General features: G+C 43.7%; 1 protein-coding gene across 1 annotated transcript in view; it reads left to right on the plus strand.

Annotated features, from left to right (window-relative positions):
* The window catches only part of Fer1l6 (fer-1 like family member 6), a 112223-nt gene that overhangs the window by 2681 nt on the left and 81755 nt on the right, over window positions 1-27787 (plus strand). The window contains exons 2-12 of the mRNA XM_028753882.1: window positions 3499-3613; window positions 5143-5197; window positions 5297-5428; window positions 8683-8745; window positions 12836-12914; window positions 13232-13388; window positions 14135-14321; window positions 15454-15646; window positions 18746-19098; window positions 24101-24209; window positions 26370-26553. Coding sequence (XP_028609715.1) covers window positions 3499-3613; window positions 5143-5197; window positions 5297-5428; window positions 8683-8745; window positions 12836-12914; window positions 13232-13388; window positions 14135-14321; window positions 15454-15646; window positions 18746-19098; window positions 24101-24209; window positions 26370-26553 — 1627 coding nt within the window. The remainder of the gene's footprint in view (window positions 1-3498; window positions 3614-5142; window positions 5198-5296; window positions 5429-8682; window positions 8746-12835; window positions 12915-13231; window positions 13389-14134; window positions 14322-15453; window positions 15647-18745; window positions 19099-24100; window positions 24210-26369; window positions 26554-27787) is intronic.

The raw sequence follows: 27787 nt of genomic DNA on the forward strand, positions 1-27787 counted from the left end.
AGGGTCTGGCCCTAGGCTAGGTCTAGCAATTAGTGTAGGGCCAATGTGAAGGGAAGACAACCTTGGGCAGAGCTCCTCTGCCTTCCAGATCAGTTCCCACCTTTCTCAACTTGTCCTCTGCCTCAGGATGTATCACCCAGATCCTTAAGCCTCTGTTCCTAGGTTGGATCTATACAATGGGACTTCAGCGGGAAGTTCAAAGAGAGTTCGATGGAGTTTGAGGTCCAACTGTTGTTTCCCTCAGCTGGAAGATTCAAGTTCCTCTTTTTAGGAAGGCTGACTCAACCTGACCCCCTTCTTTCTAGGTTTGGGTAAAAGCTGTCTCCTCTCTTTCCCCTTCTCCATTTTTCCTCTTCCTCCCTCTGCCATCTCTCTCCCCTCCCCATCTTTCCTCATTTGGGAGAATGGGATAGTAACAGAATAGTTGCTTTGAGCCCAGATAACTACATGACCTTCTGTGGTCTCCCTGCACCCACATCATCCTAAAGCCCTTCCAGTCATCCCATCCAGTCACGACATCTGTTCACTTAGGACCCTCCCTGCAGCAAATGCATTACAAGTGAAGAAACCACAAGGAAGGTTAGACACTGGGCCAAGTGGGAGCCTTTTCAGGAGTCTCTAGATCCCTGGTTTATTGACGCAGAGATTGTTGATGCATCTAGAGAGGGACTCTCTTGGAAATCACGGTCAAAGAGAGACTTTCAAAGCGGGAAGGAGGCCAGAAGGGAGCAAGCAATAGAGATGGGAGGTCAGGGGTGTGTGCGTGTGCGTGTGCGTGTGCGTGTGCGTGTGTGTGTGTGTGTGTGTGTGTATTGTGAATGGAAACTCAGGTTAGTCAGAATTATGCCAGAAGGAACTGAGCAAGGCCTGGGTCGGCAGAGAACAGAGAAGGGTGGCAAGGCCAGGTGGTCAGGAGGAGCAGGTGGAAGCCAGCTGGAACAGGACAGTCACACCGAGTCATGAGTGCACTTCACATTGTCTAAGTAGGGAAGCCACTGGGGTGTTTTAAGAGTGATTGCGTGCTATCATTCATTTTGGTTTTGTGAAGCTCACCCTGCACACATGGTGAGGGAGAGAGCATCATAAATCAATGAACAAAGGCACGCAGGCCATAAAGAAGCTGGTGACTTTCCTCCCTAGAGACTTCCTGAGGTCTCTCTCAGTGAGTGTAAGCCCTGGAGGAAGGGGGCCCTGGTCTTTTAGATGCCTCTCCTGTATCTAACCTTGCACACCATCTAGCTTTTTGAGATACCTAAGGATGCTTACTGCACATCTGCATCTACGCCAGGAGCTCTGTACACATGAGGCTCAGTCATCTGCAGAGAACAGGCATGTATTTTATCTTGTTGCTGCAAGGCTACAAGGCACTCAGCCAGGCACTACTGCTTCCTCTGCTGACCCCTTTGTCTGGTTTTGGCCTGAGTTTCTTGTCTGAGACTGCAGTAAATGAGGTCCCTCTTCAGCCAGCTTTCCTCTCGCTTGCTACAGAGACTCTAACGTGGCCGTGCCTGGAGAGTGGGCTGAGGGAGCCCATCTGTCTTCTGATTCAAGGTGTGTGTGTGTGTGTGTGTGTGTGTGTGTGTGTGTGTGTGTGTGTTTGGCAAAGTTGTCTGGTTAAAGCCAGAGCCCAAACATGTCAAAGCTGGAAAGCACATTAGAGCTAATTCAGTTGATGTATTTCTAGTTGAGTGTCAGAAGCCCTGGGAACAACTACTGGGATGCCCTGGGGGAAAAGCCTCAGCTCCATCGCTCAGAGTGACACCAAGAAAGCTTGGAACAAATGAGCTTTTGGCATATAGTGTGTCATGTTGAGACTTTTCCCTTCCCAATCTCTAGTTCTGCTTTGATTCTTGGGGAGAAATTTCTAGGTGATGAGATTTTTAGAAATACACATACATACATTCTTACACTCACGCACACACATGCACATATACATACACATGTGCAAGCATGCACACACAAGCATACACACCACACACACACATAGAGGAGAGGGGGGAGAGAGTTTCAATATACACTTACATCTATAAAAAGAACCTGGTTGCTTTAAAAAATTTTGAAGAACTTTTCCTTAATCATATTTTATAGAAGGGAAAAAATCAGGAAATTCTTTATGACTCACATAAGCCTCCTTAGGCTATGACAGGCACATAGCTGGGACACTGTTGTGTTTATCTTCCTGATGACTTTATGGTATATTAAGTGTCAGCCCTGCCTTAACTATAAACAAGGAAAACATTGACCCAAGACAAGGTAAGTGACATCACATGTGTGCCAAACTTCAGCTATCAGGCAATGTTCCCATGAATGACATCAGCATCCTCCCATTAGGATGGGAAGTTGGCCTTGCTAAGTTCTTATAAATCTGTTTCCTTAGGGCTTCCTAGTGACCTGTCCTCCCTACAGTAGGTAATTTGGTAGCTTAACACGTGTATTCCTTCACAGTTGTGATGCACAGGTGCCTGACCCGTGGGTCAAAAACCTGAAGAACCTTTCTTCCCCTCTCCAATGTCTGCATTATTCAGCATTCCATCACTATGACACAGTCTCTGAGGCGACCATTGGATAAGGAAGAAAGATATATTTTGGCTCATGGTTTCAGTCCATGGCTGCTTGATGATGCTGTTCTTGGGCAGTAGAAAAACCAAACATTGCAAGAGTTCATGGTAGAGCAATGGCAGCCAGGCCAGGGTCCCAACATCTACTGCATAGACATGTCCCTGGTTTCTTAACTCCCTTCCACCAAGCCCCACATCTTACAGGTTTCCCACTTCCTAGGTGTGGCATGATTCGACCACCAGACCTTCAACACGTGGCCTTGGGGATATTTAAGATCTAAACCAGAACAAGGTGGGATGAGGCTGTGCTGTCCCTTGCCTTGTGATAGGTAGGGGTCAGTCTAGTCTGTGTCCCCAGAGTCTCACAGCTGTCTTTGGTCCTGTTTAAACTCTCCCTCTGCCCCTTCTTGTGAGGATGCATGTGATTGCAATGAGGTTCCAAGTGATAACCCAGCACCATCGCCTCGTCTCAAAGCCCTTAGCCACTCCTGTGTCTGCAGTGGACCCGACTGGCCCTGCTCGGCTTTCCCTTTATGGGGCACCACTTTCGGGATCCAGGGATGAGACCCTGTCTTTTTACAGCATGAGATTTTGCCATTAGAAGCTGACCAACACATTCAAGAATGACCACTCACTGGGATCTTGCCTCCAGTTTCCCAACTGTTTCATTTATTTTGGGAGACTGTTTTTGTCAAGGTCTTGGATAGGTTTTGTTAATTTGTGCATCTGTTTGTTTGAACCTTCTATCCCTTCTTACACATGAATGGACACACACACATTCAATTATGCATCTGCCTGCTTGGCTTTGCTGTCAATACCATGTCAAATTCATCAGGGGCAGGGGCTATGGTGCCTTCCATTGTGGTGGGCATGAAGTGGAGGCTTGTTTACCATCTTATATTAATTTAATAAAATTCTCTTTCTTCATTTGTTTCTCTAGATGGTAGTGAGTCTGAAGTACCACAGGAAGGGCCTTCTTACCAGGAAGGACTAGAAGATTTGACTAAGGATGATGGTTCCATCACACCTGGTCCCTCGGCTCCTTCAAAGAGAAGGTATGGTGTTTGTGTAGGTAGCACACTCACTTTACACCCTGGGTATGGCAGCCATTCAGAAAACTGGAGAGAAGACCTAGTTTCTGTCCACCAGGAGCCAAAGGGCTAAGAAGAGAAGAAAATTCTGTGTCTATTCAACTTCTGAGTGGCAGCCTCCAGATGCTGGCCAGCCTTCAACAGAATCCTGGTTCCACTGTGTGCTTCAAGCCTAGATGTGCTGCTGGGAGCTCAGGAGTGAACAGAAGCCCAGAAGGCAGGCTTGGGAGCTGTCCCTTAGCCTGCTCTTTAATTCATCATGGTCCTCATCACCTTAATTTCCTGTTTCTCCCAAAAGAGAAGGTGTTTCCTAAACTACCAGAGAAGGTTCAGAAGAGGCTGGCTTCCACATGCAGTGTGAGATGGCTGTGACTGTGAAAACAGAACAAAACTAAGCCACCCAAACCAGTGTCTTGATATAAACCGTTATTATCCTCGAATCTGTGTGTCAGTTTGATGGTTTTAGTAGTCTCAGAGAGCTGTCCAATCGTCACTCACATGTCTGTAGTCATTGGACAGCTTAGTGATTTTAGCTAAAGCTTGGTAGTAGCTAAAGTGTAAAATTGAGAAGAATAAATCTTCTCCTTCAGATCAGTCTGATTCAAAAGCTTTGAGGTTTTCTTTTTGCAGCTTACGGTAGTTTCTACTGGGCTGATTGGCAGTTCGTAGACATGGGAGGGAGACAGGTACACAATGTCACTGTTAAAAGCCAAAAGAACCACATTCAATCAAACTCATCTCAGTTTGTTTCCCACTCATTGCTGCTTCTGTGGTAACAAGGATTCTTCTTCTCAGCCCATGATTAGCCAATCTCTAAGTTCCCAGGTGTTTCCCATCTATTTTCAATTACCTGAGACAGTCCAGATAAATGAATTCCCTGTGACTGTGAAACTCGATGAGATGACCTTTTGGTCATGCCTTCCAATTTTCTTCTTTACCAATCCTTTCAGAAGCAATCCCAACACTCAAAATTACATCTTTTAGAAATGATGGAGTGTTCCTGGGTCTAAAACCAGCCCAGCCAAGGGCAGATCTTTCCTTCAACCCATCTTTGCCTCTGTCTTTCTCAGGAATCATCATTTCTATAAGGTCAAGATAGAAAAAGCATGGAAAACCTTGCATATAAAAGCTACTAGTGCTCAGTCTTGCAATTCTAGCAATTGCCTTGTAGCATAAATGGTATTATTAGCCTTGTCGTTAGGGTAGGGAAACTGAGTCATAGAAATCTTAAGTCACTTGTCTACTTATATTTATTTCCCAAGAGATGTAGAGAGAATCTGTGATAGTGTGTAAATGAAGGTACTTAGAGACTCCTGGGAAAATCTTACCATGGTTTACATGTCTGAAGTTTGTTCTTACTTGAGATATATTAATTTGCTGTTATATTATTTATTTATTATTTTGTACTTGCACACAATATATATATATATACATACATATATATATATATATATATATATATATATATATATATATATATTTGATTTTAATAGAGCAAAACTGCTGACTAAGATCCATGACGGGGAGATCAAATCTCAAAACTATCAAGTAAGTGATGGGCTCCTCCTACCCAGCATCCCCCAGTCAGGAGACTGAAGAGCAGTGAAGAGAGCGAGCGAGCAGTGTGAGGACTGTTTTGTGTTGTAGATCACCATCACCATCACCGAGGCCCGGCAGCTGGTGGGCGAGAACATCGACCCAGTTGTGACCATTGAGATTGGGGATGAGAAGAAGCAGAGCACAGTGAAGGAAGGGACCAACAGCCCGTTTTATAATGAAGTAAGTCACAGAGCATCCTCTGGGCCCGCATCCTCTTCACTGGCGAGGAGAGTGGAGCCACTCGGTGCTTCTTCCTGTTCCCATCTAAGTTCACAGCCCAGGTTGAACTCTTTCCACACAGTCCCCAGGCATTGATAGCAAGACAGTAGACAGGAGAGGAAAAGAGGCCCACTTCCTTATCTCTCAAAAGCTCATTGCCATTCTTAATAAGCACTGGGGTTGCATTCAGTGAACCTTGGATGTTATTTAGAGAGACAGTAGACATTCTTTTCCACAGGAGCAACACAGAAATTTTACTCACTGAATTTGAAATAAGCATACTTTGTTGGAAAGCAAAACAGTTGTGTTTTTCTAAGATGCATAGAAATTTTAAAAGAAGACTCCAAAGAGGAAGGTTTCTAAATAGTCTCTCTTTGTAAATAAAATGGTATTTGGTAATATACATATGTGTGTATGTGTATATATATATATATATATATATATATTGCCATATATATATATATATGGCAGAATGTACAATAATGTAAGTAGAAGAATCTCACTTCCCTTTAATGTTCAGATCCTGATACCTTAGATTTTGCCCCCGGATGGATCCATTCTCATGATATTGGAGAATCTTCAGAGAGAGACCAAGCACACACAGAAATACAAATAATGCCCACTAGCGCCATTCAGCTGTCCTGGGCCTCGTTCCTTTTACAAAACAATGGCCTCTAGCATAGGGCTGAGCTGCTCACACTGGCCACGCTCACTTCTGCTTTGTGGCTGGAGAATTTTCCATTGCTTCCATATGGCATAATATCCTAACTGCTTAGCCTCTCATCCATAGATATTAAAGCTTCCAGTCTTTGGTTTCAACTCACCATGTACTTATGTGGCCTAACTTATGAGGAACAGGGCGTAGGCATTTAAACTTGGATACCACCAACTGCCTAACAGTATGAATTGCTAAAAAAAATAAAATGCTTCAGAGTCTTCATTACTATAATAACAGTAATCTACAAGGAAGATGGGGACAGCATGGATAATGACTTTAACAGAAAATCCCCAAATCACGTTTGAGCCGTTAATTCTTTCCTCTATGTTAGAGTTGCTTCTGAGCTTTCCAGATGTTACTGTCCCTCTGTGTTCCACTTCTCCCTCCATCCTTTTGGCACAGATGTGATATTAAAGAGCGTGTCTGAAACGCCGCTAGGCCCCACTTACTTGTTAAACGTTACAACTATGCCTGCGATCTTGCTTGTAAATGATGTCAAGCTGACCCCAACCATAGCAAGTAGGAAACCAAGAAAAAGAACAGGGGGCAAGCCCAGGTTCCAGCGTTTCACATTCAAGGCAGAGGCCATCAGTGTTGGAGGAGGAAGTAGGGGTTGGTGAATATTTGCTGGCTAGAAAAATGGGTGCAGGCCCAGAGTCTATGAGACATTGGAGAGTGCAACATTGAAAGTCAGCTGAAGGCAGCAAACATAGGAACACCATCAGTTCAACAGACCCCACATACAGTCATTCATATTCCAGTGAAGAATTTCAGCAAAGGGAAACTTGCATGTAAATTTTTAGTTCTAAACATGTAAAAAAAAAACAGTAAAATTGTAAAAAAAGATGTGTGTGTTACATATGAAAAAAATCTTTAAAGGTCATACCTATTTTCTGACTAAACTGAAATCATTATCACCTTTAAATGTATTCATTTACTCTAGTGCTGGGGATCAACCCATATGTTAGGACTACTATGGGGGCCACACCTCAACCTGGAGGACCGCCACCATTTTGAAGATCTCCTAGTACAGCACATGGCAGTTTATTTTTGTTTTTCTATTTCCCTCTAGGGAAGAAATGTCAGTTTTTTATTCTTCCCACTGATATGTCCATCCACCATTTATAATTCTTCCATATCTACTCCTCAAAGCAATGGGAAGTGCCCAGGGTACAACAGTGTCCCCGGACTTCCTAGCCCGCCCCAGTGTTCTTCCTCCACACAGCCCCATCCTATGTACCTTCAACTTCTACAGCCTCGCTTGAGAGGCACCCGACTCAACCTCTGTGGACTATATACCTAGTCCCTTCTTCAGGAGACCCAAAGCACGGCTCTAGAGCCAGAAATAACTAGAATTGTGAAGCTGGTCATCACCTTTTAAGCTCTTTAGCCATTAGTCTTCCTATTTTGCAACTTTGGGGATCCATCTACACAATTCTTACAGTTTAGCTATCTGTCTGCGAGCATGTGGACACTTGTACACAGGTACCATGGTACACGTACGGAGGTTAGAGGACAGCTTGCAGGGATCAGTTCTCTCCTTCCACCATGTGGATTCTGAAGGAGTCCCTTTACCCACAGAGACATATTGCCAGCCCCAAGGTAGTTCTTTTAACTCTGAAATTTAATATCTTTTCCAATATTAACAATTTCTATCATTCATCTTTCTTTTTTCATTCCTTCCATGACTAGTCTTGGTAATTTTTCCAGAATGTTTGAAACAGAAAAAAATCCTGAGAAATATTTTAAATAAGTTCACTCAAAAACTATTCCAATATACTTTTTTCACCTATCACAAGAGAAAATTTTTTTTAAAAAAGAAAGAACTAACAACATCAAGGGTTGGAAAAGATACAGCAAAAGCCAGAATGTAAAATGCCTTCTGTAGTAGTTTGCATGAAAATGTTCCCCATAGGCTTGGCTAAGTGAACCATTGGTTGTCACTCAATGTCATTGTCTGGGAGAGGTTTAGGAAGTGCAGCCTTGCATAAAGGAAGTATGTCACAGGAGGCAGGCTTTGAGATACAAAGCCCAGTGCACGTCCGGCTTGTTCCTTCTGCTTTGGGTTTGTTGTTGACATAGGAGCCTTCAACTTTCTGCTCCAGAGCCAAGTCTCCCCACAGTGACAGATTCTTGTCCCCCTCAATCTATAAGCCCAAATAAACTTGATTTTCTATAAGTTGTCTTGGTCCTGTCATTTTATCATAACAACAGAAAAATAACTAATACAGCTTATTAGTCCTTCAGAAGAGAAAACATAATACTATTAAAATTTTACATGCACATAATCCATGATCCGGAAATACTATTTATGTCTATTTTAGAGGAATATGTATACTTATCCTGTGCAAGGATGTGGTTGTTGGCATTAAATATAATATATAAAATAATAGAAAACAACTGAAAAAAAAACCTTAAGGGGTCTAACTATTCCAACAGCAAGGTTCTTAGATGTAAACTGGGGGTTGATGACCAAGATGAACTTCATGTTTTACAGTACTTCGTCTTTGATTTCATCGGACCCCAAGTGCATCTTTTTGACAAGATCATCAAAATCTCAGTAAGTATAGCTCAACCGGTGGTGGTACTGGGGGAAAGCAGAGAGACTCTAGACACTTGGGGGCGGACAGCTCAGCATGGTTAGGGGTGCCTGGGTCAAGGGGATATGTATAGGTTGGTGACCGTGGAAGCATCAAGCTAAAGCTAAAAATCCTCACTATGGAGGAGTTTAGGAGGCAGAGCCATCTCAAGGGAATCTGTGGTTCTTGGAAGCAAGAGGTAAACGACAGTCAACTTTTGCTAAGTGGATGTGGGACTAATGGAACATATGCTGTAGATGACATCTTAATTGGCTGCCATTTTTCAGTTATTTTTTTTTAAATCAAGTTAATGTTGTGTTTTTCTCTTGGGGTGATATCCACCCTAATTAATCACAACCATCTTTTCTTCTAGTCAGTGACAAATAGAGAAACAGGACTAGAAACTGGGAACAGTTCACATATGTCAGTCTCATCTCTAATAACACCCAGTGGGCAGAGAAAATGGTTTGGAGCATTTCTGGATTCTTGAAAGATGCCTCTGAGGGTAGACTTTGGGACCTTTCCAGTGGGAGTTAGATCTGTTAGACAGATCTTTCTTAGCCCATCCAGGGAGGGGAAGTTTATCCACAGATCCAGACTGAAGAGTAGAAATAGTGAGAGCTCCCTGGGCTTGCTGGGACATGGTCATGCACCTAGTTCATGAGCGGCAGGAATGGAAAGGGAAAGTAGAGATGCTGAAGTCATATTGTCCCAAGTGAGAGCGGAAGTGACCAGCTGGGCCTACTGCCAACTGTACACTATTTAGCAGAGGGTCAGAGAATGGTGGGTGGCAGATGGTGACATCTATTACTTTAATCTCAGAAAACAGCCATTTCTTCCATGAAGACGGGTGCGAGGCTGGGTGTGCCGGAGGGTGTAGGGTAGGGGTTTGAGAGTGATTAAGTGCCTTGTTCTAAAGATTTCTCAAAGAACAAAACTACTATTTTATATTGGTAAAAGTGTACAGAGAATGAGGGAAGGGTTCGCTCAACAGTCACAGCAATGCTGACTCTCTTTTCTGTCCTGTTTTATCATCCTCCCACATATGTATGTAATATAACCTCTAACTTCAGCTGAATGTCAATACACTCCTGCCTCAAGGCCTGGGTCCCAGTAGTATCATGATATGGTCCTTCCCGGGAGTATTAGAAGAGTGTGACTCTTGAGGAATGAAAAGTCACCAAGAGCCAAACATTCTTAGCATCTGAGTTGCAGGCATGATGACAGGGATGCAGAAGATATTTTGAGAGCTGTGATGGCTCTTGGAACTTTGTGCGGTCACTCCAGCAGCCACCTGATGAGACTGGCTCTAGAGCAGCTAAGTTCATCACCAGGTTAAGTTGCATCAAGGACAAGAGTCATGACTATATGCAGGACACCTGGAATTTTAGACATAAGGTCAAAGCTCGTTTGCATGTTACATTCCTTCTTTGGGAGAAGACACCATTTTGCTGTTCATAAATGACTCCTAGGGAGAGAGAGACCCAAGATTTTAAAGGAAACTCCTCCCTCTTTTGTTTAATACAGCTTCCCTGCTAGTTCATAAACTGAAAGTCAGTGTGAATGAATGAATTCAGTGTTAAATAGCTAAATACTCCAGTCATAGGCATGTATTCTCAGTACTTAGACAGTTATGAGTCCTTGTATTAACCACTACCCACCGCAAAATCTACCAAGGCAGAGAGCAGCACAGATGTGTATGTATAAATGTAGGTATTTAGAGACCATTTGACAGCACGGCCATTTGGCAAAATAACAATAGTAGGTTCCCTTCTAGGTCCTGTCACTTCCCTGCCCATGGGTTTTTTGACTGGGTTTATATTACTAGGCATAAATTCTCTCATGGGGGAACAGTCCTCAAAGTCAATCAGAAAATGTTTGGCTACTCAGAGTCATGAGAATGTTACGTATGCAAGAGCAAACCAGTCAAAATTCCAGTGTGAATGGGAGAAGGACTCGTGAGGCTTCACCCCTAACTGAGGAACTATTGGTAGGTTTTTGGAGGGGGCAGTGGCATTATCTTAGGGAGTATGGCCACTGCTAGGTTGCCTATATTCAAGTGGATAGCCCCAAACCCAAGCACATATAGGCAGCATTAATTGGACTCAATGAGAATCTTAAAAGGGGGGCAGGGACATGAATTTAGAAGGCATACATGTTTGAGGGTTCCAGGAAGAGTTGGGGAGGGGTGAGTAGCAAGATCGAGGGTGAGTGTGACCAAAATATATAGTGTATTTGTACAAAATTCTCAAATAATAAATTAAGAGTATTATTTAAAAGGCATGGTGTGAGGTGACTGTAATTAGATGCTCTTGGGACAGCCACAGTATAATATGGCCCGGTGCGACTATTTTCCTTTAACAGTAGTCCAAGCAACATAGAACCCCAGGACGCTGTGTGTGACACATCCCCAGGAGCCTAGTAATGTCATAGTAGGCTTGGCTGGCATTCAGCCCATAGGCAGATACCTTAAAGAGATTTCCTGTGTGGTTGGAAGAATCGTTTGAGAGTCTTTCATTCCATCTTCCACAGGGACCTGTATCTTGTGAAAGGAACTTGAGACAGGCCTTGGGGAGTCATGTTAGCCACAGAAAACAAGGCCAGTAACAGAGGCAGTTTTTTGTGTGTGGTCTTAAATAGCTCCTTCACTGAAGCCAAGCTGTCCTTGTTTCTCCTCTGTTCTCTGATACTGGAAAATTACAGCTAGAGAATGAGAGAGTGAGAAAGCGAGAGAACGAGAGCAAGACAGTGAGAGAGCGAGACAGAAAGAGTGTGAGAGAGTAAGAGAGCAAGGGAGTGAGACAGAGAGACAGAGAGGATAGGAAGAGAAATAGGAATGGCTGCCATTTCTTGAGGTCAGCTGATCCACTTCTCCCCACTGCCCCTGGCAACATGAACTATTCAGAAGCCGCTAGACTCTGTCACTCATCCTTCTTTAAGTCATCCATTAACTCATCGAATGTTCATTGAATATCTGTTATGAATGAGGTCCATGGTAGATGAAATACAAAGAGACACTGGCCTTGATCAAGGGAATCATAGGATTTATAGTTAGGAGGAATCTCAGAAGCACCTCCATGATGCCATGGAGTTCTCAGGGCCCTTGGACTCCAGTAACAGAGATGCCACTATTTCTGGAGAATGACCCCTTCATTGCTGAGAGATTCTGATTAGTCTAAGAAATAGCATTCTTAATTGAGCTGAAATCTCAACCTGTTACTTCAGAACCATGCAGGGAGCCTTGACTCCCTTTCTGGATACAACATTCTCAAGATTTGAGGGCACTTCAGTCATACTGTCTTCTTTCTGACAGATCCCCTCTTCTGGATTAAAGATTAAACTATTCCAGGTTTTCCATCAGCCTGTGACTTTTAGACACGGCACCAAGTATGCCACCTTCCTTCAGAACTTCCTTGTGGTGATGCCAGCCTTTCAGCATGCTATTGTAACCAAGATAGGCGCTCTTCTCACTTCTAATCAGGACAAATGCTATGCTGTATGCAACTCACTCTATTGTGCAGTGCTACCACAGCACGTGATGAGTTCTAAAGAAAGTTGCAAAAGATGTTTTGGATGCTGAGGAGAGAAACAACAGTGGCAGCTTGGGAGATCAAGGACAGATGCTTGGAGGGGGTGACTCTTGCTCCAGCTAGTGAAGGATAGGTCAAGTTTGAGGAGGCAAAAACAGGTATTGAGGGATAGCTTTCCAGGGTCCATTTGATTAAAGAAATCTCTTGGGTAGCAAGAGTGTCAGGCATCCTTCAGCAGAGGAGCTGAAAGGTTTCTGGAGAAGGAGGCACAGGTGAGACACTTCTGGAGGCCACTTAGGACCCTGTGGGTTGATGAGCATGTGGGTAAGCATGTGAGGACATGTTTGTGTGTATGTGAGAATGTGTGTGTTTATATGAGTGTGTGTGTGTGTGTGTGTGTGTGTGTGTGTGACTCTGCTCCAGACAAGGTCAAGCCCAGACAAGGTTCAAGTCCTAGAGATCTCTTTGGTCAATCTTGAATCCATTTCACAGATGTTTCTGCAAAGACAAATGATTCAGGTTGGTGTTCTATTTTTTCTAGGTCTTACACCACAAGCTGATAGGAAGCATCCTGATTGGCTCTTTTAGAGTGGATGTGGGGACCGTGTACAACCAACCTGGTAAGCAAGCTCCACCTATCTATCTTGCCTCTTACTCTTCTTTGGTTGACTCTCTGCTCTGCAAAGCTGGCGTTTTCCTATGTGGTTCACTAGACTGAAAGTCTCCCAAATGCCTGTGGTCAGTTGGAGAAAAAGTCAGAGGGTGGGAGAGAGGATGAGGGGAAGGAAGAGACTGGGATAACCAGAGGACTGGGGATATCTACAAATGGCTACTATTGTAAGCATCAGAGAGAGACCAGGACCCTGGGGGTGTGGGAGGGGATGAGGGAGCCTCTGTCCCACGTGCAAAGGATACTACTTACAAGATGTGTTCATAGGTCATCAGTTCTGTGACAAGTGGGCACTGCTTACAGACCCTGGGGACATCAGGACTGGCACCAAGGGCTACCTGAAGTGTGACATCAGCGTGACTGGGAAAGGCGACATCTTAAAGACCAATCCCAAAACTTCTGATGCTGAAGAGCAAATAGAGAAGTGAGATAGAGCCAACCAGAGCCATAAACGATAAATTCTATGTCCTCCGTTATGTCTCTGTCTCCTCTCCACTCTTTTCTGTATGGGCGTGTGACTGCTGCCACGCTCATGGGCTGTCCATCAGAGACTCAGCTCTGTCAGATGCCTGAATGCATCTTCTCAAAGCCATGGCTCTTTTGGGAGCTTGGATTTTCAGACAAGAACACTGTTTCCCTGTAACAATTTTAGATAAGCCATTCTATTATTATTATTATTATTATTATTATTAATTTCTTTGAGAATTTTATATAATGTACCTTGTTCATATTCACCCACACTCCTCCATTCTGCCGTTCCCAGATCAACCCCCTCTTCCTTATGTACCCCTACTTCCTGTCCTTTTTGCTGTTTAAAGAACAGACTACTTTGTAGCACGTGTCCAGTCCTCCGCTCTTACACTTTCTACGCCTTCTATGTTCTCTGACCGTTACATATATGCACTACGCAGATAAGCCATTCTTGAGATTATCCACATGCAGCTGGGTTTTTTTTTTCTTTGAAATAATCATACTTTCAACCACTGGTTTATGACACAAAAAAAAAGGATTTAAATTCTAAAAAGAAAACTTGGTTTAGTGATGGATCCCAGTGTTTTTCTATATCCAGATTTATCTTTCTTTCTGCCTTCAGCCTGTACCTGCCCTTTCTCCCTCCCCTTGACTGGCAGACCTTTTCATTTAAAAAAGAAACTTCTTGTCTCCCTTTAGGAACCTTTTGATCCCTCAGGGATTTCCATCAGAGAGACCTTGGGCCAGGTTCTATGTGAGACTCTACCGAGCAGAAGGATTACCCAAGATGAACTCCAGCATTATGGCAAATGTCACCAAAGCATTTGTGGGTGACAGTAAGGACCTCGTGGATCCCTTTGTGGAGGTGTCCTTTGCTGGGCAGACGGTGAGGAAACTTTGTCACCTATAGTGGCAGTTACATCTTGCTCTGAATCCAGAACAGTTCTAACCAAATGAAGTTAAGTTAAAAGTGCCTCAGAGATGCCAAGTATGGGGAATTCGAGGGTGGGGAGGTGGGAGTGGGAAGGTACTTAGGGACACATCCTCATAGAAGCAGGAGGGGGGATGGGATAGGGGATTCCTGGGTTGGGGGAAATGGGGTAAGGGGATAACATCTGAAATGTAAATAAAATATCCAATAAAAAAAAAGAAAAAATGCCTCAGAGAAAACCTTGTTACAAGAAGAGGAGGCGTTAGGTATCAGAGGTGCAGAGGTCAGCTGCTCACTCATGCCTCACTAGGGATTGTGGGAAAGAGCTATGATTGGTTGTGTTGCAACTTAGGGCCAGGTAGGAAAGCATCTTTCCCCACAGATGGCTACTTCTGTAAGCAAGTACCGGGGCCTGTAGAGTTATCACTCTCTCCCAACCCATTTCTCAATTTCCCAGACAATCATTCTCCTACATAAACGTAGACAGCTCTGTTCCTTTCTCAAGGGCCATTGGAAGATTCAAGGCCTAGGTTTATGGTCAAAGCTGCAGTATGTCTTGCTGGCCTTTGAAACTTTGTACATGTGCTTTCAAAGCATGTCCCTGTCCCTTCCTATCAGCAGGAGTAAATGCTGGAGTGTATCTAACTTGAGTTGAATTTGAAGGGCACATAGGACATCATTCTGTTTTACGACAAGAAAATTGAGGCCCAGGCTGCAGGTTTGATTCACTCAAGGTCATACATGACCTTCACCCTGGTCTTTATGTAGACATGACCTCAGGGTCTAGCTATGTCTGCTGCTTTCCTGGAGACACGTGAAACAGTATCTCTATTTATAACAGAGAGATATACCCCAACACTTACCTGTTGAGTAGAAACTTCCAAGGACAATGATTCACCTTTCCCCAGTGCCCTGTATAACATCTAGGCCAGCAGTAATGTTAACAGAATGTAGTTGATTTCTCAGGCATCAGGGAGGCAAGCCCATGATCTTTGATTAATTCCTGTTACACCTCTAGGTGCTTTGAAGTGTTTTCTTTAGCCATTTATCTCCATGGTTCACATTCTTCTGGCTCCTGTGCTTTCAGGGACGAACCTCTGTGCAAAAGAATTGTGCTGATCCTGTGTGGCACGAGCAGATAGTCTTCAAGGAAATGTTCCCTCCCTTGTGCCGGAGGGTGAAAATTCAGGTGTGGGATGAAGGCAGCATGAACGACGTCGCTCTGGCAACCCACTTCATTGACCTGAAGAGAATCTCCAATGAGCAGGACGGGGATAAAGGTAGAGAGCTTTGTGTGTCTGACTCAGAAGTAGGTCTCAAACCTCAACTTTTAAAGAGAGAGGATCATGCAGGCACGTACCAACACCTTTCATGATTCTGTGGTCTGTGGCCTAGCTTGGTAAAGCTGGTGATGGAACCAAGCTCTGGTCCTAGGTCTCCCATGACTATTGCTATCTACCTGTGGTGTGTCTCTCTTCTACTAAGAAAACGGAAGTCAGATAAAACCAAAGGTCAGTAAACTAAAATCTGTAGGCCAGTCTGTCCTGATACATATTTTTGTATGGTACTGTATGAACAGTCTTTGCATGTGTTCAATGGAAACCTGTTTTACCCTGAATGAAAATTATGTTCCCGGCCACTTGATGGGAACATGTGAGCTTGAGGGTGGCGGGGGGTGTGGGTGACTGCACTCAGGGAGCAGGGAGAGCCTCAGGTAATCCGCAAAGCCTTGAAGGTGGCAGGGAGGGAAAGAACTCCTACTCAGTATATGACTCAATTTCTAAAATCCCATTAGTATTCAAGAAGTTCCAAATTAACCCCCATTTGAATTCACGACCACCTTTCTCTGCACTGCATATGTACGTTGATTGATAAATATACATACCTAAGTATCACATACATATATAATTACATAGTCAAATACAAGCATCTATTTATACACGTGTATGTCAAATATATCATATGTCACATAAAGATGACATCAGTATAACTATTTTCTTTTTTTCTTAACTAGATGAATATTTTCCAAGAGTGGAGACTTGTATATTTTTATATCCATCACAGATTGACATTACAGGAAGCCCTCAGTATGTTCTCTGGTTCTCATATTACAGCAACACTTACCACTTTACATTAAAAAAAAAAAACCACACTCATCCATCAACACTTTTTCAACTAGATGTTAAGTTGTTTTATTCACAGCATCTTAGAAACCTCCTGACGGTGCTCAGAAAGACTGATGCTTGTGTTTTAGAAGTAGACATCGGGGACCATAACATCTTTTCTATCCTTTTAACAAAAGTTTTTCTGCTTCTTTAAGTTGTCCCAAAGGAGAACTGAATTTGAGGGATAGAATCTAGTCTGCAGGAGTCAGGGTGGTAGGAAGGAGACATTCAGACAGAAAGAAAAATGATTTCTTGGCAACTATGGAGGACTTGACTAGCAAATTACGACTCCCTACTTCTTTGCACCAGTGGGGGTGTGCCCTAAGGGTCCATGTGACATACATAGTAGAGATTATCCTGTTAATATCGTCAGGTGAGTTGGGCACTGTTAGCTTGTCTTCCACACGAGGAAACAGAGGCACAGGAAGTTAAGAATCTTGACCAGTCTCATGCAGCAGAAAAGTCCCAAGGCTGGAATTTGAACCCACGCAGTATGTCTTCCGAAACACCGTGCTGACTTCCCTTTCAGAAAGGAGCGTGGGCAGGAGAAGGTGTGGGTCAGTGGTCATAGCTCTCGCCTGCAGTGTGAGAGGCCTTGGGTTTGATTTCCAGTACTGAAAAATAAAGGAGCGTTGTGTTGACAGATCTTCTCATGGATGTCATACATTTTTTCAGATGTTCTATATTGAGAGAAACCCTTATGGCAGGAGTAAGTTAAAACCACCAAGTCTTTTCAGGTCTATGTTTAGGAAATATTTTTGAATATTCATTTCTCACCGTCTCTACCATCTTACCCTAGTCCAAACTACAGTGTCCTTAGCTTTCATGATGAAATCGTTCCCAAGGCAGTTTTCCTGCGTCCATTCTTGCAACCCTTCACATGGTAGCCACAATGGTCTTAACTGGTTCTCAACCTTCGTAATGCTACAACCCTTTCATACAGCTCCTCATGTTGTGGTGACACCCCTAACCATAATATTGTTATCATTACTACTTCATCACTGTAATTTTGCTACTACTGTGAATTGTAATATAAGTATCTGACAAGCTGGATATCTGATATGTGACCCCCAAAGGAGCTGTGACCCACAGGGTGAGAACCACTGCTCTTAAGAGACATTGTTACATTATAGATTTGATAAAATTCCTTTTAAATATTCTTAATGAGACTAAGATAGTGAGCAAAACTCAGTACAAGGTCTAAGGCCTCTCACCTGTCCAAACTCTTCTCATGTATCACTGGCTGTATACTCTTTCCAGCTGGTTTACAGCCCCACCCCTGTTCCTCCATGCCCCATCACTGGTTTACAGCCCCGCCCCTTCCTCCATGCTCCATCAATCACTGGTTTACAGCCCCGCCCCTCCTCCATGCTCCATCAATCACTGGTTTACAGCCCCGCCCCTCCTCCATGCTCCATCAATCACTGGTTTGCAGCCCACTCCCATTCTTCTATGCGCCATCAGTCTATCATTTGTTCTTGTAATAGAAGTTGTAGCCCTTTCATAATGTTGATATTGTAGATATTAATGTAAACATTTCTTTGTTCAATCTTTGTATCAGCTTGTCCTCCGTTGAATCCCATGGTTGGCAACAAGCATGCTCCCTGGCTCACGTTAATAATAAATAAACATTGGATGGCTAAATGGTGACAGAATGGTGCAAAGTGGCCTCTATAATATTTTTAAATTTAATTTTTTATGTATTTACTTTACATACAATTCACTGCCTCCCCTTCCAGTCTCTTCCTCCCACAATCCGTACCCCATTCCCCATCTCCCATCCCTGTTTCCTCTGAGCAGGTGGGGTCCCCCAGGGTATCCCCCAACTCTGGCATTTCAAGTCTCTGTGAGGCTAGGCGTTTCCTCTCTCACTGAGGCCAGACAAGGCAGCTCAGCTAGAAGAACATATCCCCCACAGAGGCAGCAGCTTTTAGGATAGCTTCCATTCCTGTTCTTTAGGACTCACATGAGGACCAAGCTGCACATCTGCTACATACATGCGGGGAGGCCCCTACAATATTACAGATGTGAAAGAGTGTAAATGTGCAAAAGAGAGACTAGACGGAGAGCAAAAAAAGCATCTTTGGGGAGGATGTCTTTTAAATATTTCCTTTTGTCTGTATATCATATATTTTTACATGTAACTTTTTATAAAAACAAGCACATAGTAGATGTGAATGTACAGCCAGTTGCTAACACTCAGGTTTTCCCTAGGTTTTCTTCCCACTTTCGGACCTGCTTGGATTAACCTGTATGGCTCCCCCAGGAACCACAGTCTCATGGATGACTACCAGGAGTTGAATGAAGGCTTTGGGGAAGGTGTGTCCTTCAGGGGTCGGATCTTGGTGGAAATTGCTGTGGAGATCCTCTCTGGTGGGGCCCAGGAGTCTAAGTTCTCCAAGGCTCTGAAGGAGCTGAAGCTGTCTTCCAAAGACAAAGACTCCAAGTCTTCTAAAGGCTCCAGTAAGGACAAGACTGACAAAGCTGACGATGGCAAAGCCCAGCAGGCTACTGACAAAACCAACTCCACAGAAGTGGAGGTGGAATCTTTTGCTGTCCCCCCAGAGGTAGGTCCAAGTGCTGCTCCTCCATGCCTGATGGTAGTGGAGCCCAGGACAAAGGGAAACAGCACTTGCCACAGGTTCCAGAAGACCTGCTCCTGTACAGGTCTCTTCTTCCTGGCAAAACTGTGTTGGCCTAGTGCTGAATCTTTGTGTGTATTCTCAGTTCATGCAAGTAGTATGACCATATGCTCATGATGAATTTCTTCTGAATCTCTCAAGCACAGATTCCATGGGAACTCAGAAGAGAAGACAGAAAAGTCGCTGGAGGTATTAGTAGGAGTGTGGTAGTCTGGATGAGGGAACTGTGCCTATCTAGCTTGGTTTAGCTGCAGCTATGTTATCCTGGAGTATTTTTTGGATGTGTGACCATGTAGGAAGAGGAAGACAGGAGAGAATAGTAGGCAACAAGCTGCATGATAAGAATTCAAAAAGCCCCACAAACCTGGGAGGAAACTGAAAGCCCACAGAATGCTTATCTTTGATTAGTTCCTACAAGAGACACATCAGCATTTCCTCAGCCCAACTCTGTGTTGATGGCAAGAGTTTGGGGATGTCAGGATAACATCAGCTGTGACTATCCCCTCAGTGTTTATCCTAATGATACTGTTTGTCGTCAAGTGAGCAGATGAGTTCTGTGTGTCAGCAGCCCAGGAAGGTTGACTCCAGTTGATACTGGTTAATTCTGTCTATAGGAATGTTTCTCAAGTCAACAGGTAGGGAGATGATGGCCACTTACCCAGAGCTGTCCATTCCTAGTGAGACTGGGCAGACCTCAGAAGTGCAGTAGGATACTCACCCTTACTTTGCAAGAACGATTTATTTTTCTTTCTGGGATCTCAAGAACCCACTACAGAGAATTCAGAGCTCAGGGTTGGAAACTTTGGCATTAGTTCTACTTGTGGCTCTAATGCCAACCCTGCCTTAGGTTGTCATTTCTTCTTCAGCTAAATGAGGTCGTATAGGTCACTCTGTCATAGACAACATCTAGAGGCTGGTGAGAAAATGTATATAAATTGCCATCAGATCTTTTAGCACATACATGGTTAAGCTTGTCATATCTTTCTGGCTATTATCCATGGCTGGCTCCCTCCACCAAGGTGCAGCTATTTAGAGCTTGCCACCTGTTGTTTGTGTCTTGACTCTTTCAGCTCCCTGTGACAATTCCTGCTGTGGGTCAGGTTGTATAGGGATATCCAAGGAGAAAGAAGCTAGGGAAATATTCAGAATCTAAGTCAACATCCTTAAGATAGTTTGGTGAGGGTTCCTATAAAAAAAACGTCTAGTAGAAAGCAAGGGAAGTTGATTAGGGAGTGGACTTTTCTATAAGTCTAGGTATAGAGAAGGCTACTGGCCTGCTGTGGAGAAGGTGGTAGGTACAGGACAATTGATGAGCTTTTGTGCCCCACCGCCTCCTCATCTTGGTATCTTATTGGTGGCTGTTTCTTGCCAGATTCATTACTTACCTGTTGTTATATGAGTCACCCCAAAGCTTAGCAGCTTAAAACATCAAATCTCATTTTCCTGTGAATGAGGAGTTTGGAGATACCTTAATACAAATGGTTCTGGTTCAAACATTCCTCAGAGGAAACATCTTGGAAAAGCGGGTATGAGGATGATTTAGTTGTGACGTTTGTCACCCCATTGATCACCAGGGTTGATTTGGCTGATCTAGCTGGGTAGGCAAGTGTCTCCTTCCTCCCTCACCACTTCCTGTGCATCCCTCCCAAGGCTGCATAGAGGAGGTGGAGTCTTCAGTTGAGAGTATAGGAGTAGCTGTGTTCACCTGCTAGAACGTCCCAACAAGCTCTGAAGATCTTGGCAGAGGCTATGATCTTTTGAAGGTATCACGGGACTGAAAGACCCATCCCAAGATGGCTGCCTGACACTCAGAAGGCCTTAGTATCTTGTTGGCTATTGGTATGAGAATGCAGTTTCTTTCTATGGAGACTCCCGTAAATTCTGAATATCATTATGACTTGGTACTTGGTTGCCTTCTCTGAGGGCGGTTACCTAAGACCAAGTCATGACATATTTTTGCTGTGTTCCTTCTTCTTGTTAGGAACAGATCCTCTGTTTCCGGCAGCCAGTGCAGATCAATCTGTCCCCATCAACTCTTTCTTGCTGTGTCTTTTCTTTTTTCTTTTTCTGCTTCCCAGAGTCACAGATCCCCAGTGTCACTGCTAGCAGCAACTTCATGCACATCTGGACACTGGGAGACCCTATAATGCTGCTGTTTCCTATTCTGCCTCATACTTACCAAAGCTTCTTTCACCTCTGCCAAACTCCCAAAGAGCACAGCCAGCCTGGGGAATGCGAGCAGTTTTAAAGTCTGGAAATGCTGATTGAACAGCTTAAGATTAAACATCTTGCTCACCATGGGCAAGAGTAAATACAGAGCCCAACTCCACGGAGCTTGTGCTGCAGAGAATGCATGCAAAACTATATCCAACAGGAGGTTGGAAGTGATGGACATGATGGATATTGCTGTTATTTATGGAGTGAGAAAGTTTGGTGTTTAAAAGTTTGGGCCTTTTGTGCGGGACGGCTGGATTTAAATGGCATCAGTATGGCGCCGGGGCTAGTGTGTTGCAAGACTTGCTCACCTGTTTGACTCTTTGGGCAAACAACCCTCCCCCACCCTGTACTAATTGCTTTTCTCTTTGCTGAGACAAAACTGACTAAAAACAACTTCAAGGGAGGGGTTTTGTGGCTCACAGTTTGAAGATACAGCCCATCATGGTGGGGAAAGCACAGCCCCAGGAGCCTGCGGCAGCTGGTTACATTGTATCCCGTCATCCTCAGTACACATTACGTACATGTTTCTCCAGTTTAAGGCAGACTTCCAGAACTGGGGGGAGGGACTAGAAATTGGAGCTTGCCGGATGTGAAAGATTAAAAGATAATTCAAACTATTGAGATATTTCCTGTAATTACAGTTTGTAGGGTTTATGTGTCTGCTCTTCACAGGTGTTCCAGGCCCTGTGAGACTTTTGTCACAGATCAGAAAAGCAACAGCCAGACTAGGGATGCCACTCGCTCATAGTCTAACCGCTGGCAGGTCAGCTAGTTTGCTGGGACATCTGTCACCCCTGAGACCTGCTTTCCCTCTAGTCTCTTGGTGGTTTCCACCCTCCTCCCAGAGAGTAAACTCAGCCCTCAGACTGCAAGATAAGAAAGAGGTTGGTTGATGGACGGTGACTAAGTTTTACACTAGGCTCTGCCCTGCCCTGTGTTTCCAGTCAAAAAGAAATATTTCCTGGATTGTCCAATGCCACAGGAAAGGGCGCCTCTCACCCAATTATCTGAATCCTTTGCTTCTCTGAGGGGCCTAGTTCAGGACTCTTGTTCAGTTCACTCCATGCCTGTTGGGCCTCAGTCCTTTTGTTCTCTTAGCTGACTGCTAAGGAATTCAAGCCTCGCTCTTCTTTCCTTGGACTTTAGTAAATCCCACTGTGAAGCCAGAGAGCCCTTTTTATATGTCTTCACATCACTCAGAATCTTCACTCAGAAACGGTTCCGAATTAGGAAGAGCTATTTGCAAAGAACTGAGTATTGCCCTATAGTGTAGTGGTTGGTTCTCAGCCTCTCTAATGCTGTGCTGTGACTCTTTAATATACTTCCTCGTGTTGTGGCGACCCCCCCCCACCATAAATTATTTTCCTTGCTAGTTCATAACTGGAGCTTTGCTACTGTTAAGAATTGTAATGTAAATATATTTGGGAGATAGGAGTTTGCTAAAGAGGGTCATAGCCCACAGGTTGAGAACCACTGCCTTATGGCCTGCCATATTCCAGCCTTCCAGATTACCTGTAGGTTACTTGACCACACAGCCTTGGTGAAGAATAGGTCTTAAGCCATAGCTGATTTAATCTTGCTGTGTGACCTTGGAAGCCCCTTAATCTTTCTGCACTTTATTTTATAAACATAAACGGTAGAGGTTGGATCCCTTCCAACAGCTTTCAGTGTGTATGGCACCCCAGATACACAGGATTGGTTGATGCTTTTGCTATGCTTAACACTTCCCTCTTTCTTATCTGAGTTTCTTAATTGCCTTAGAGTTTTATTGCTGTGAAGAGACATCATGAGCAAGGCAATTCTTATAACAGCAAACATTTAATTGTACTTGGGGCTGGCTTACTGCATTGTCATCATAGCAGGAAGCATGGCAGTGCGCAGACAGACGTGGTGTTGGAGGAGCCAAGATTTCTACATCTTGATCTGAGGTTAGCCAGGAGGAGACTGCCTTCTGCAGGCAGCCAGGAGGAGGCTCTTCCACACTTGAGCACTAGGAGACCTAAAAGCCTGCTCCGGCAGTGACACACTTCCTTCAGCAAAGCCACACCTACTCCCACAAGGCCACACCTCCTAATTGTGCCGGTCCCCATGGGCCAAGCAATCAAACACATGAGTCTATGGGGGCCAAACCTATTCAAACCACCACACTAACTACTTAAGGAAGTAAACATTGACTATGGATCAGGACCAAGACAACAGGTTAGCATATGTTAATCTCAAAGAACACATGGGAATGGTTTAGATTCCAGGCTCTCAAAGTTGTTATAAGGAGCACTAATAAATATATGTGAGCACTGCATCTGAGCTATACAGTTACGCTCATGTGTAAGAGTCCAGTGTTGTGACTCTCAGCATCTCACCTTTGATGTACTGAGGATAAACACCTGTTCAGTGCTGCCTCCCACCCCAAACAGCATCTTGGGAAGACACATACCAAGCTCATCTTTTGCCATAAAAGGAGACTGTTTTCCCTGTATGTTAAGCTAGCAGTTCAGAGGGTGATTCTGTGTCATTTTTAGACCAGTGGCTAGCTGAGTTTGAATGTGAGTTTGTTGGCTACGATTGCTGCCTGTCTGCTTAGTGGCAAGGCATAGCATTTCCAGACTCAGACGTCAATGGACTATACTAGACCAAATGTGTTCCGCTAACTTGGCTTTCTAGAGAGGAAAGGAAGCCAGCTCTGTCTAGCAATTTTTTTTCCTCTCTGTAGATTGTACCGGAAAAATATGAGGACTTTTTACTTTTTGGAGCCTTTTTTGAAGCTACCATGATTGACAGGAAGATTGGAGACAAACCTATCAGCTTCGAAGTTTCTATTGGTGAGTGCAGACACATGCAGGATTTGGGGAGTGTTTGTCTCGTGAATAAGTGAACTAATGTAGTGGAGATTATAGTTAGCACCTCAAAAGGGAATTTTACTTCCCTGGCTACCCAGCGTCAACACATAAAGAGTAGATTTATCTCTGTAGATTTAAAAAAACATACATACATACATATATACATACATACATACATAATACATACATACATAATACATACATACATAATACATACATACATAATACATACATACATACATACATACATAATACATACATACATACATACATACATACATACATACATACAAAACCAAAACAATTATCAGTGTAGGTTTAGATTCAGGGACTTTGGTTACTGATCTTGGTTCCATAATTTTGGGATGACTTAAGTTCTCTGGATCTTGGTTTCCTCATTACACAGTGGGAATTATAATGACTCCTCCCAGAATTGCGAGATTTGAAGAACTGATGCCACACGTCATACAATAGAGGCTACAGCCATAATCCCCAGCCATCTTCCTTGGCTAATGTGCAGCTCAGCTAGGAGCACTAACTCCATCAGAGAAGAACAGATTCAGGTCCAGGCAGTTCTGTTGTGAAACAGGGCAGAGGGAAGTAGAGATGAACTACTGTCTTGAGCTCCACAGCTGGAGGCCTGGCAGAGCTCCATGGCTGCATGTTCACAGGATGAAGATATTTGTTAGAACTGGGAAGGACAGAATTCTGACAGGAGACGCCTTGTCTTTTTTTTTCTCCTTTTATTGATTTACTGAAAATAAATGCTTCTTGTCATGTGGTCTATCCTGATAATGATTTCTACTCCCTCTATTCCCCCTCCTGCAGCCTCCCACATCCCGTCCCCTCTCTGTCTCTCTTCAGAGAGCAAACAGGCTTCTAAGGGAGATATGATATGATAATATGATATAACAAAAATTAACACAGAATTGGTCAGAAGAAGGCACAAGAAACATACACCCACTCATCTGAACAGTGAGAAAGCCCATAAAAACACTAAGCTGGGAGCCAGTCTATATGCACAAAGGACCAGTAGTAGAAATAGAGAAAAAAATTATAAATAAAAGAAATATAGAAATATAAAATATAAAATAAAAATAGAGAAATTGAGACATATATAAATAAAAATATAAAAATCATAAATAATATATAAATAAATATTTTTAAAAAATAATAAGAATTGTAAAAAGGAAAGCTCCGATGTGACATTATGAGACCCGGAAGCTCCAAAGCTGTTGCTGAGTTTCTTTTCTGTACGTCATCATGGTGGGCATGCGGCCTACCCTTAAGGGTTGTTTGTTTTCCCAGTGAGACTCCCTTGGAGGAAACTAAATTTCCACTGGAAAGTGGTTATCAATGGAAATTGTTTCTGAGTTATGGATGGGGCCAATGACCATTTCTCCTTTCAGCTCTCAGATCCCAGCTGGGGTAGAGTGTGTGGTCACTGTGCATACTGTCTCCATGTGAGAGACCTTCTCTCACACGAAGACGTTTCCCCTCCCCAACTCCCCGTCTCTCTCCAATACTCACTCTCTTAAAAAACATGATGTCATCCTTGGGTACTCACACTTCTCTTAGAGAAGAGGCAGTTTTGAGAAGTTTCCTAATATTTGATTGAGCTGAAATAAAACCTGATTACCAAATCACACATCCAGAATGGTAGTTTATCAAGTCTCCATGGCGAGTTTCGGTAGGAGGTATACAGTAAGATGTTAAATGTGGGGATAACTTTTAACAGAGCGCTGAGGCATTTTGCTGCTCAGCACAATCACCTGACCTTGGTCTCTGGGACGCACAGGTGGAAGGAGGGAACCCAGCTCCTGCGTGTCTCAGAAACATATGTACACACACAAAATAATGTAATAAAATTAAAATAGGTAAAAAAATTAACATGACTATAAAATCTCCAGTGTATTTTCTTTTTCCTTGAAGTCTTTCTTAATTGGCAACTTGTGTAGATTTTACGAACAAGAAAATAAGAATCGTTAACTTTGTCAATCTGATTTTCCTGTTCTCCATCGGTTGTTCTTTCCGCCTTTAGCCTCAGATCTTAGCTCCTTGCTGTGAGAGGGTGTGGGGTTTGCCAAGCTGACTGACCGACCCCACTCACTGACACCCAGCCCATTGCTCTTGTCTCTGAAGGAAACTTTGGGAACCTGATTGACGGAGGGTCTCATCATGGGAGTAAGAAGAAATCGGCTGAGCTGACTGAAGAAGACGTCCTTCCTCTGCTGCACGAAGGAGAAAAAGATGTGGCCCATGATGCTGTCATTTCCATGGCCTCTACCACCCACCCAGAGAAGCCTCTGGTAACAGAAGGGAACAGGTAGGAGGAGACAGGGCAGGTGAGAACAAAGTTTCTGCTGGGAGATAATTTTTGCCAATTCCTGGAACTGCTTCTTTCAGCTTTCAGTAAGATAAGAAACCCAAATATGATCACAGTGCTGGGAACCAGATGCAAACAGGGAAAGCATAACTATCACTTAGTCCCCCAACAGCAGGTCCAGGGAATTCACCTAAAGACAGAGCAGCCATGATGGTTACTGTTAGACCTGAGAGAAAACCATTTCCACGAGTGTCTGATTAAAGCAGTCCAGACATTTCCCTAGGAACTGACTTCCCAGTCTGTTCCCGGCACTGCTCCTCTTTCCATATCGGACAGATCAGATGCCCCCATTTGGGCAGCTTGTTAATCATTCACAAAATTTCTTTTCCTAGCTTGCCATCTTTAGACAGATCCTTCCACCCTCAGTCTTCCAACCCACGGTTGGAGATTGTCAGTTGTTCTCTTCCACATATTAAAGATTTCTTTTATTTTAAATTATATGCACATTATGTGGGGGGGGGAGCTATGTGCATTTGTGAGTGTACCTGCTGACTCCAGGATAGTGTGTTAGATCCCCTGGAGCAGAAGTGATGGTTGTGAGTCACCCAACGGGGATGCTTGGAATAGAGCTCAGGTTCTTTGTAAAGCAGCCGTAGACCCTCTTACTGCTGAGCCATCTCTCCAGCCCCAGGTCTACTTCTCATTCCTGCCCAAAGCCAGAAAGTGACAAGGTCTGGTCAGTGTATCTTAGGTATCTTTTGTGTCCTTAATTCTGGCCATGTATTTCCCATTACTAAGACAAAAGTACCTGACAGACACAGCTAGAGGCACAAGGTTATTTCCCCTTATATTTCATGGAGATACAGTCCACCATGATGAAGCAGGATTGGCAGCTGGTCATATCATGTTTACTATCAGGAAGTAGAGAGTGGACAGGAAGGGGACCAAGCAATAAAGCTAGCAATCACTTCCTCCAGTGAGGCTCTGCCTTCCAAAAGGTCTCCAGCCTTCCAAAACACCACCAGCATCTGGTGACCATGTGTTCAAGCACACACACACACACACACACACACACACACACACAGATACACACCACATACACACATGAACATACACAGACACATACACACACACCACATACATATACACATATGCAAATACATAGACACAGACACATACATGCACAAACAGACACATACCATACACATATACACACACAGACATATACCACACA

Source organism: Grammomys surdaster, unplaced genomic scaffold (assembly GCF_004785775.1).
Source record: "Grammomys surdaster isolate TR1022 unplaced genomic scaffold, NIH_TR_1.0 125974, whole genome shotgun sequence".
Lineage (NCBI taxonomy): Eukaryota > Metazoa > Chordata > Mammalia > Rodentia > Muridae > Grammomys > Grammomys surdaster.